This window comes from Eucalyptus grandis, chromosome 7, assembly GCF_016545825.1.
Source record: "Eucalyptus grandis isolate ANBG69807.140 chromosome 7, ASM1654582v1, whole genome shotgun sequence".
Taxonomy (NCBI): domain Eukaryota; kingdom Viridiplantae; phylum Streptophyta; class Magnoliopsida; order Myrtales; family Myrtaceae; genus Eucalyptus; species Eucalyptus grandis.
This window is the reverse complement of record NC_052618.1, coordinates 33,173,436-33,184,460: the sequence shown is the minus strand read 5'-3', so window position 1 is coordinate 33,184,460 and position 11,025 is coordinate 33,173,436. Positions and strand designations below refer to the sequence as shown.

The 11,025-nt window shown below is 36.2% G+C and overlaps 1 protein-coding gene and 1 long non-coding RNA gene across 2 annotated transcripts; both read left to right on the top strand.

Annotated features, from left to right (window-relative positions):
* The first annotated feature begins 6,771 nt into the window (after nt 1-6,771).
* On the top strand, nt 6,772-8,377 carry LOC120295296. Its single transcript, XR_005552646.1, has 3 exons — nt 6,772-6,884; nt 6,984-7,088; nt 8,322-8,377. It is a non-coding gene; the product is annotated as an uncharacterized LOC120295296 (long non-coding RNA).
* A 1,597-nt stretch (nt 8,378-9,974) lies between these two features.
* On the top strand, nt 9,975-10,647 carry LOC104454893. Its single transcript, XM_039317751.1, has 2 exons — nt 9,975-10,307; nt 10,495-10,647. Exons 1-2 carry the CDS (start codon nt 9,975-9,977, stop codon nt 10,645-10,647), a joined length of 486 nt encoding a protein of 161 aa, XP_039173685.1.
* The last annotated feature ends 378 nt before the right edge of the window (nt 10,648-11,025 follow it).

The window sequence follows — 11,025 nt, the reverse complement described above, 5'->3', positions numbered from 1 at the left end:
TCAAAGAAAATAATTTTTAAAGAAAGAATTTTTCAAAGGGTTGCAAAACATTGGAGCATATCATTTTCGTACAAGTACCTTATTATAATAAGTCGGGACTTGGTTTCAATAAGGAAAGTGATTTTCCAATAGATTTTCCTAAAGTCAACGAGAGACTTAGACAAAGACCTCCTAAACTTGCATACAAAAAGCATTTTCAAAGGATCTTTACAAAATCTGTTGGTCGAAATGCCCTCAAGTGTTTAAATTGTGGAGATTCAAAACACTTTGAGAAAGAATATCTTAAAGTCTGGAGACTTGTTAAGAAAGATTAGATAAAAACAACATATTCTACTAACTCTCATGGACCCAAGAAAATATGGGTACCAAAGAAAATGTGAGCTATTTTTGCGGAAAATAAAGGAAGAAAGAAAGAGAATTTGGTAAGGAAGGTATATTTTTTTGAGTACAAAATATAAAAATTCTCGTTATACTTATATTCTCTTTGTGCGTTAGTTGATTCATATTTTATTATGACCGTATTCTATGATTTATTGAAGAAAGAATCATGTGATTATTTTTGATATCTTGCTTAGAGACAATTGAATTTATTTGGCTTGATTTTATGCCATTAGATATTATCATATTTTGCAAAGTGAAAATCTGTTTTACGTGATATTAATTTAATATGCAAGATATTCTTAGATACTCAAGGATTTTATTCCCTCTGGTTTTATCGTGCTATGACCAAGTGAGAATTTCTTTTTCAATATATTATTGTGCATAATATTCTTTCCTTAAATACTTTGTTATGATGAGTTTAGAAAGAATATTTGATTATTTTCTATTTTGCTCTAATAAAATGGAAGGATCCAAATTGATGGATACCAAAAAGGAAATGAGTTTTTTTTTTTTTTGATGACCCAGGAAACCCCGAAAGCCGACGGTCAGGGGAAAAACCTAGGGCTGACACAAGCTAACCACCACACTCACGCCAGCGGTTAAGTCACCAAGTAACACCATTTGGATTCGTACTTGGTACCTTTCGTGGGAGGCACAAAGCTCAAGTCAACTACGCCACCGTAATGGGTGGTCCAAAAAGGAAATGAGTTGATTGTAGGAAATTCTATAAAGAAGAATGATCGTGAATCTACACAAATTTTGGTGCAATAAAAAATGTATCTCTTGCGAAGATTGGTAATGATCTTTTTTAATCAATGGTATATTGCAAACATATACCTTGGGTAAGAGAATATATATGTATTTTTTTTTTATCTTGCCTTGCAACTCTCTAAATACATTTACCATGATTTTAGATATTTGCCTATGAACTATATATTATTTATATTGCAAATATCTTTATCATAAATATAAGGCGTTGCAAGTTTTTACTTGATTTGACGCGTGATAGAAATATCTACTTACTTCTTGCAAAATGCATTGATAATATATATATTGAGATTTATGCTCAATGAAATCCCTTTGATCTTGAAAGATATTATTGCGTATTTATGGATACTCTTGCTATATTCTTAAAAGATGTCTCATATCTAACAAGTTTGATCCATAAATTAGAGGAAGGTATTACGTGATATTTTTCTGCAAGGATTGTTATCTATTATACAAGAATTTGCAAGTGGAAAAAGAATCTTCCATATGGATTTTGGAAAGCTAGATTTGAAAATCATGGAGATTTTGTGCTATTTTTTGGAGGCTCAAAGATTCTCTTCCCTGTGCAAAGTTTTTGCAAATTATTGAGGAAATCCCTTATGTAATGTATGAAAGGGAGAGAAAGTGAATCCAAAAGAAATGGAAAGATTTGTGATCAAACTCTAAAAGGCAACAAATTGAGGGGGAGCATTGATCAATTTTGGAAAATTTGAATCGATCGTGATCTTGATTATTATGAAAGGAAGGAAAAGGTAAATGTGACAACTTGTTAAGATTTATGAAATCCAGTTAGTGCATCTTTTATTACCTTTTGTCATTAACAAATCTCTTATTTATATTATCATTTTATTATGACAAAAAAGGGTAAGTGAATCTTATAATGCATCCATGATTTTTATTGGATATTTGTTGATATATATGATTGAAGTGACCTATATTACATATCTTTAATATTCGATTTACTTTGTAAATGCTGATTTTTTAAAATTGTGCAAGATATTTGTTATCATTTTATATTCTCTACATGACTCTTTTTCCATTGTTATCGTTTTTTGATTATGACAAAAATGGGGAGGGAGAGAATATTAATATGCATATGTGTTGATTGGTTGATATTATTTATTACATAATATTGAGCTGCGATTATTTTTATATATATTGTTATGCTCAATCTATTTACTGTCTTTTGATTCAAATCACATTTTTTTGAAAATCTAAAATTTGATGATTGATTTTTCAATATTTTAGAAAGTGTGATTACACATTTGCATATACACAAATTGTTTTTTGTCATCATGAAAAAAGGAGAGATTGTTAGGGAAATCCCTTATAATGTTTTAAAGATGACAAAATAAATCAAAAGCTACTAACGTATTTAATGGTTGAGTAATAGACTATGCAGATGATAGAATATGAAAAAGGATATTGTCAAAGTCTATATTTGGAAGAACCAGAAGATAGACTTTATGATATTGTTGAAGTCTATTTCAGTTTGAAAACACTCAGACTTTATTTTCGACAGAACATTCTTAGACTTTACGTCTAGAACGAGACACGAGTTCAGAACGTAATAGATTTAGAACGAAGCTGTTCAGAATGAAACAACTTGACAGAACGTAACACAAGTCCTAAACATATAATGGCTAGTAATCTGGTTTGGATTCTACATCAAGATATATTTGATTGACTCAATTTAATTGATTGACAATTGGATCATAAAGACAAGAACTTTCTATACGAAGAAGCTTTACTTAAGGAAACAAAAATTCTGTTTGTATTGTGGCATCTTAAAATTCATGGCAACCTCCAGATACATTAAGGTCTATGAATAGGTGATGGAAGTACCATCAAGATGTATTGTAGCCATTTGATCTATAATTTGCAATGAGATTTATGGCCAAGCTTTTAATGGATAATTATTTGATAGAAAAGAAAATCCTATCATTGGCCATGTGTTTTATAAATTGGAATTTATGGATTTATGATTTCAAGTTTTATGGCCATATGAAATTGTAATTTAGTATTTATATAAGTGGGGATTTAAGGTAAATTATTAAAAGTAAAAATGGACTTATTTAAGAAAATTTTGGGCCATTTAAGCTTGGACTTTAGGCCCAAGTGTGTTGGCCTAAAGTGGGCCAAGAGGCCTGGCCCAAGGAGCCCATCAAGTAGTCGACCAAGGCTGGCCCAAGCCCGGCCAAATGAAGGCCCATCATGTGCATGGCAAAAATGCCAAGTGGCAAGAAAAGCTTGCCAAGTGTTGCCCCTTTGTAACCAAGTGTCCCTCCATGCAAAAAGGGAAGCATGCAAGTATTTAAACAACCAAAAAGAAAGAGAGAGAGGGAGTGGCCGGTTATGAGAGAGAGAGAGAGAGAGAGAGAGAGAGAGAGAGAGAGAGTTGTCAAGTGAGAGAGGGAAACCGAGAGAGGAGGAGGAGGCCGCGCGAGGAAGATGTCCGTCCGTCCGTCGCCGTTTTGCCTTTGTTTGTTGCTGATTTGTGCTAGAATCTAAGGCAAGTGAAGTCCTAAAACCTACTCTTTGCATTGCTGTGTGTATGTGTAGTAGATGGTAAGTCTTGGTTGTGGTGGATGGGATGAGATTTTGGAGCTTTGAAGAGAGATTCGTTGGCCATGCATGCTGATTTCGGAAAGACCAGTCTGACTGTCCGCAAGTTTGTGTGTTGCATATGACTTTTTAGTTGGAATCTTGTTTCGACCTCTTCATGAAAGTTGTAGAGAACATCTTGAAGTATAATATACTAAAATTTGAGACAAAGTAGATAATTATTGAGGGGTGAAACCCTTTTTCTACGAAAACATTAGATCTGGAAACTATTTTGTTGACCTCTTGGTGATTTCGTGTGTTGCATGTGACGTTTTATTTGGAATTTCACTTCGACTTATTCATGAAATTTGTAGAGAACATCTTGAAGAATAACATAATGAAATTTGAGATAAAAAAAACAAGTATTTCTTGGTGAAACGATTTTCCTTTGGAGAGACTAGATCTGGAATTCGTCGTGATGACCTTCAGTGGTTTCGTGGTCTGTAAAGTAACTTTCTTGTTGAAATCTCACTTTGGTTTCTTAACAAAAGTTGTATTATACTTCTTTAGGTATAACATATAAAAATTTAGAGGAAATGAACAAAAATAGGTAGGTAAAACCGTTGTCTTTTGAAGAAACTGGATCTGGGAAAAAATGCTGCTTCGACCTAGTATAATTTCGGGATTTTTATAAAATCATAAGGTTAAAATTTGATAGTGTGTCCTTAATAAAAGTTGTATTTAATATTCTGAGGAACAACATACTGAAATTTCAGAATAAATGGACCAGTAATGACCAAGGAAACGATTTTTCTTCAACACGGGTAGATCTGAAAAACGACACCGAGAACAGGAAAAGTAAATTGGTTTTAACATTTAATCCAGAACAAATTGGACTTCGATTTCTCCATGAAACTTGTAACTCTAGATCTTAACTACAACGTGTCAAAATTTCAGAATTTTCTGAGTCCATTTGAGGGTTCAATTGAAGTTGTTTTCGAAATTGTGCATGGGTCATGTTAAAAACCATTTTCAGTGATATATACGGATCTGTACGTATTCTGTGAAGCCTTGTTTGATATGGTGTCCTTCACAAGATATGTTTTCTTAGATCTTATCTACATTGTGATAAATTTTCAGAATTTATTTCCATTTTTTTCTAATTTTCTAGAATTTTTCATGAATAGCACGCATTCTGTTTAAGCTGGAAATTGTTTTATTTACTTTTTATTGGATTTATTATGTAAATCATGATACTGTTTAAGCTGGAAATTGTTTTATTTACTTTTTATTGGATTTATTATGTAAATCATGATATCCTGGATTATTATTCGTGCAATGACATGATGACATTCATGCATTTCATATGACATCAAAAGGATTGATGGATTTTCATGAACTTAATGAAGTTTTCAAAACCATTGCATCAAATGATACTTTCCCCAAGGCATATTATATGATTTTAAAAAGGGCTGCTGTCAAATCATTGGCATTGTTGCATCAAATGTGAAATCGAAAATGAGATGTATGGGAATATGCATTGTGGTGATGAGAAGGCTGTCGGAGGTGTGAGCCAATGATGCCCTGGGAGTGTTGGGATGCCCGGAATGTGGGGATGCCGGATGTCCGGTGGCCTTGTGGCGTAATTCTGAAGGGTCCTCGGGAGTTTCGAGATGCCCGGTGGTATACGGTACGTAAGTCCGGGGGGAAATCCTGGTGGTATGTCGGTACGTAATTCCGGAAGCCCCGGAGGTTTGTGCCTGGGGGGATGCCTCGTGATGCTAGTTGTGATGCGAAATGCCCGAAATGTGGGGGGCCGGATGCCCAGTTGTATTTTGAATGCATGCTCGGAGGTTCCTCGCGATGCCTGGTTGGATGCGAGTGATAAATTGTGGGATGCAAACATTGATCCCTGGAAAGAAAAACTGATGAGATCCTTGTGAAAGATAAGAATTGAAAATGAATCATGTGCATGGATGTATGCATATGGCATGATGCATAATCTGCTTATGAAAGTAAATTAATGCTATTTGATATTGAATATGCGATCATGAAGGCGTAAATGGATCTCATGGTGATGTATACTTGATAGCATGGATGATATGAATCATGGTGGTATATGCACGATGGCATGGTGAGATATGCATGATTGCATGGTGGTATATGCACATATGGCTTGGATATGCATGAATGCTTGATGATTAGTACATGGTGGTATATGTACATATGGCATGGTGATATATGCATGAACGCTTGATGATGAGTACATGGTAGTATATGCACATATGGCATGGTGATATATGCATGAATGTTTGATGATGAGTGCATGATAGTATATATGTACATATGGTATGATGACATATGTATGGCTGCAAAGTAAGTTATGCTTGAATGCATGGATGATATGTACTTTATTATGATGCCTTGATTTTTCTGTGTGATGCAATAAGTAGTTTGGTGGATCTTTACTGTTGAGTGGTTGTACTCACCCCTTTTGGGGAATAACATTTAAGACTAGATAAGATAACTCTGCTGCCACTGCCATCGGTAGATGGATCAAGTGGTTGGATATGACCGCGAGAAGGAGGATAGCAAATGAAGGAACTTTTGGATGCCGACATTGATCGATGGACTTTAAGGCTCCGTTCGTTTCGCGGAAAATAACTTCCGGGAAAATATTTTCCGGAATTTCCGGTGTTCGGATGGCGGAAAATAATTGGTCAAGGAAAATAATTTCCGGTCAAAGGAAAATTTGCCCATCAAACCTTGGAAAATGTTTTCCTCTTTTTGAAAAGAGGAAAACATTTTCCGGAGGAAATCTTTTCCCGTCGCGTTGCGTGCTCTCATCTTTCATTACTCATCTGTTCTGCCCTCTTTCTTGTTCTGCCCTCTTTCTCACAAAACCTAGGGCTTCTGATCTCGTCGTCCTCCTCCTTCGACGCTGACGATTAGCAGCAGCGGGGCCGATAGTGCTGGATCTCCGCCCTCACGAAGCCCTAGGTTTCTGATCTCGTCCTCCTCCTTCGACGCCAACGATTAGCAGCAGCAGGGCCGGCGGTGCTGGATCTCCGCCCTTAAGCCCTGTGATCTCGTCCTCCTCCTTCGACGCCGATGATTAGCAGCATCGGAGCCTCCCCCTCGTCCAGCGGTGCTCGATCTCCGCGACTTGCCCTGCTTCCTCTTCACTGCTGGTCAGTTCATACTCTTCCACGCGTAGTTGTCTTCAAGCGGCGTATGCACGGATTGAAGCGTCCTCATAGATCTCTCTCCTCTTGTTTACATGTATAGAGGGTTTTTGGGGGAGGATTCCATCGATCCTTCGATTGAATGCGCGTTGGGGAGGAGGAGGAGGAGTAAGACGAGACACAGCGAAGATGCAGCAGCCTCCGCAGATGGTTAGATCAAATTGGTTACTCATCTCCCCCTCGAATGCTCGTTCTTCTTTTCATTGATTCTCTGAAGCACAAAGAAATTGATTCTCTTATTCATAAAGAATCTTCTTACAAAAGATGACAAAAGTTGTATGAATCAAATCGATACATCGCAGCAAAATTCAAGTAGATCAAAAGTTAAAACGACTCGTGTACTTGAGTGATTAGCGAACAATGTTGATGCTTTTATTTCTTGTTCAGCTGCTACAATTCGATTCAGTCGGTCCTGTACAGCATCCGATCTTCACAATTTGGTGGTTACTCTTGCTTCATTGATTTTGTGTTCTGCAACTTTTCGTGCCATGAGTTCATTTGATAGCAGTCACCATCTTGATTTGTCACTTCTAATCACCATTGTTAGCTCACCGTCGTTGAAAACTCCTTTATTGATACTTTCATCGGTCGCCTTCCGGATGTAGTTGGTGTGAACTATTTCAACTTTAGTGTGGTTCGGTTAGCGCCCTTATTTAAGTTCAAGCTCTGAATATATTCTTGCAAGAGAGGCTCTCGGATGCTCTGTTTATGGTAGGTTTCATTTTCTTTTCCCTATAGAAAAGCTGACCAATCTTGGCGACAACATTAAAGCTTGATGTAGCGAGTCCAAGTCTGATGTAGATGTAGATGAATTAGTGTATTGCCTTCTTTTGGTGGCATTCCAGTGATTCTTGATCGAGTTCTGGGTCCTATTGGGGAGTCTCTTCGCCATTTCAGACCATTTATTACCAATCTCCGTGTGTGCTTGAATTAGTATCTTATCCTCCTCCTCAGTCCATGTCTCTTTCTGCGGAATTCATGGATATATGCCTATATCTGTAGACTAACATATTACTGTCATAATTATGATCGGGTATATATTATGGTAAGCCGTAATGTATGATTTCTAAATAGAACTTTACAATGATTAGCTGAGTAAAAACTGAAGATTTGTCGCTCTCGCCATGTATATGTACATGTCCTTCATGTGGTGTCAGTTTTATGATTCTTCATCAGCTTTCTTCTTTTCTGTCATTCTTTTATATGATGATGGGTCCTATAATATTATGAATAATCCGTAAGATCGTATGTCTTCTCACTTTAACATTTCGAGAATTGGTGGATATTTCAGCAACTATACTCGTTTGCATGATTAATACATAAGTTAAATCATATTTCTTTGAAGATGATATATTTCTCACTTTAAACTTGATAACATTACAGATATCTACAAAGGGAAATTGATTAAGCTAGACATCCACATTGACACGGACAAAGTAAGGTAATACATTCTTACAATCATCTGCTGTCCCCTATTTTTCTGGTTCTTCTAGTATTGATGTTCTTGTATTTCATATGAATTTGTGTTTCATGATTATTATGTTCCAATATAGATGGATAACAAAATTCAAGCGGGTAACGGTGCAGCTGCGCAGCGGTTATGACAGCTTATCACATTAGTTATGGATGATTATGATCATTCGGAGAATCGCATACCGAGAGAGCCTCATGTGAATCGAGATTATGAGAGAGAGTTATATATGAATCGTGTGTTATATAGTGGTGATACTCATTGTGTAGATCAAATACGGATGATGCCTTTAGACCTTTGTAAGATACTTGGTGCAAGTAACTTGTTGCGTTCTACTATAAATGTTTCTATTATGGAGCAAGTTATGGTATTTTGTCATATCATTGGACATAATGTGAGGTTTAGAGTCATTGGGGGAAGATTTCATAGATCAATAGACACCGTTCATAGATATTTCAAAATCGTCCTGCAAGCGATTTTGAAATTATACAAGCATGTGGTGAAAGAACCAGGCAATTCCACTCCTCCTGAGATAAGTAACAATCGAAGGTTTTATCCATATTTTAAGGTAAGGAATTTGAAAAAACAAGTCTATAAATTGCTTGAGAAGTTTCATTAGTATTTGGTTGGTAACTATATTGATTATTTTAGGATTGTGTTGGAGCAATAGATGGAACTCATGTACATGCATCAGTTCCTCTTGAAATTCAAGGAAGATTTCGTGGTCGGAAGGATGGAACAACACAAAATATATTAGCCGCCGTTACATTTGACTTGAGATTTTCTTATGTATTAGCTGGTTGGGAAGGCACATCTCATGATTCACGTATTTTGTCTGATGCACTTTCAAGGCCGAATGGATTGAACATTCCTAGAGGTAAGAAAAATGAATCTACACACATTATGTGAATTGAGATTAGTAACTTGATAATAAACTTATTTATAATTTGTAGGAAAATATTATCTTGCTGATGCTGGTTATGGAATCCAAAATGGTATCATCTCTCCCTATCGTGGTGTTAGATACCATTTGCAGGAGTTTAGTGATCGCCCTCCTGAAAACGAGAAGGAACTATTCAATTTGCGGCATTCATCTCTAAGAACTACTGTTGAGAGAGCATTTGGAGTTCTAAAGAAGCGTTTTCGAGTATTGGCTTCGGAACCTTTTTGGTCATTTAGAAAACAAGTCGATGTTGTCTTAGCTTGTTGTATCATTCACAATTTTATTGTGAAAGCTGATCCCAATGACTCTATCATGGAAGAGATGAATAGAGAAATGGAATCTCAAAGCGAAAATCCAAGAATCCAACTTTCTCAAAGGGAGGAAAGGGAGGAAAATAGGATATGGGCATCAAAGAGGGATAGGATTGCACATGCAATGTGGATTAGTTATCAAAATATTACAAGAAGCCAATAGTTTTACTTTTATTTCTTTTTGAGTGCTTTATTTTGAACATGTGCTTTTCATTTCTTTAATGATAATCATCTCTAAATATTTATTATGTGTCCATCTTCGTCATATTTTTTCTTATTCTAATGTCTAAAGCTGTTACGTAGTTATCATGATGAGTAAAAGTAAGGCAAACAATGAGAAGGTCAAGCAATTTAGATGGTCGAAGCCTATGGAACGTGTTTTACTTGAAATTCTCGCTGATGAAGCTAGTAAAGGAAACAAGCCTTCAAGTACATTCAAACCCTCTTCAATTACTCGAGTTGTCAATACAATAAATGAGAAGTTTAGTGTTTGTTGTGAGCCCGACCATGTTGAGAACCATTTGAAGACAGTCAAAAGCAATTGGAAGACGATTCAAATTGTGCGTGGCAAGAGTGGATTCAGTTGGGATGACAAGTTGAAAATGGTCATAGCTGGGAAAAATGAATTTGATCAATATGTGGCGGTAATTTTTCTCATCACTTGCTCAATACATTCTTTTAGCCAATGTTTCACATAAGCATTTTTATGTGTCTTTATATATTTACTCAGCATATAAGGGATAATTTCCTAACCATCTCAGTCAAGATTTTTAAACTTTAATGCATTTGCTAACATGTTGGACTGAATGAATGAATATTGTGCATTTACAGGTCCATCCTTCTCATGGAAAGTATTTGAATAAAATGATTGACATGTATGATGAGATGGCTATGGTGGTTGGGAGAGATATAGCCACCGGAAGCTTTGCTAAACGGTTCGGGGACATCGATGCAACGAAGTTGACTCCTCACCTGTCGACTTAGGTGATGACTTCGATGACTTCAATGAGTTGATGAAGGGCTCGAAAACATGTTCCTCTACTGTGCATTTAGAAAAGAGGTCTCGCAAAAGGCGAAAAGGTTCCAACAATGATGACAAGTATGTTGCACTTTCAACACAACTTGGAGAGATGGCCTCGGCAATTAAGTCATTGGCTCATACGGATGTGGATCACTCTCAAGTCTATTACTCTCAACTCTACAATGAGGTGATGAAAGTGGATGGATACGATGAAATTACCCTTAGATCAGTTTTTGACCATCTAATTGAAAATGAAAAAATTGGAAAAGCATTCATGGTGAAGAGTGCGACTCTTCGCAAAGTATGGGTTGATAAATTTCTAAGCAAAGGAGATCATCATT

Coding starts and splice junctions, on each gene's coding strand:
- LOC104454893 (XM_039317751.1), top strand. CDS start 9,975: ATGAGTAAAAGTAAGGCAAACAATGAGAAGGTCAAGCAATTTAGATGG. Junction 10,308..10,494: donor AATTTGATCAATATGTGGCG/GTAATTTTTCTC, acceptor GTGCATTTACAG/GTCCATCCTTCTCATGGAAA.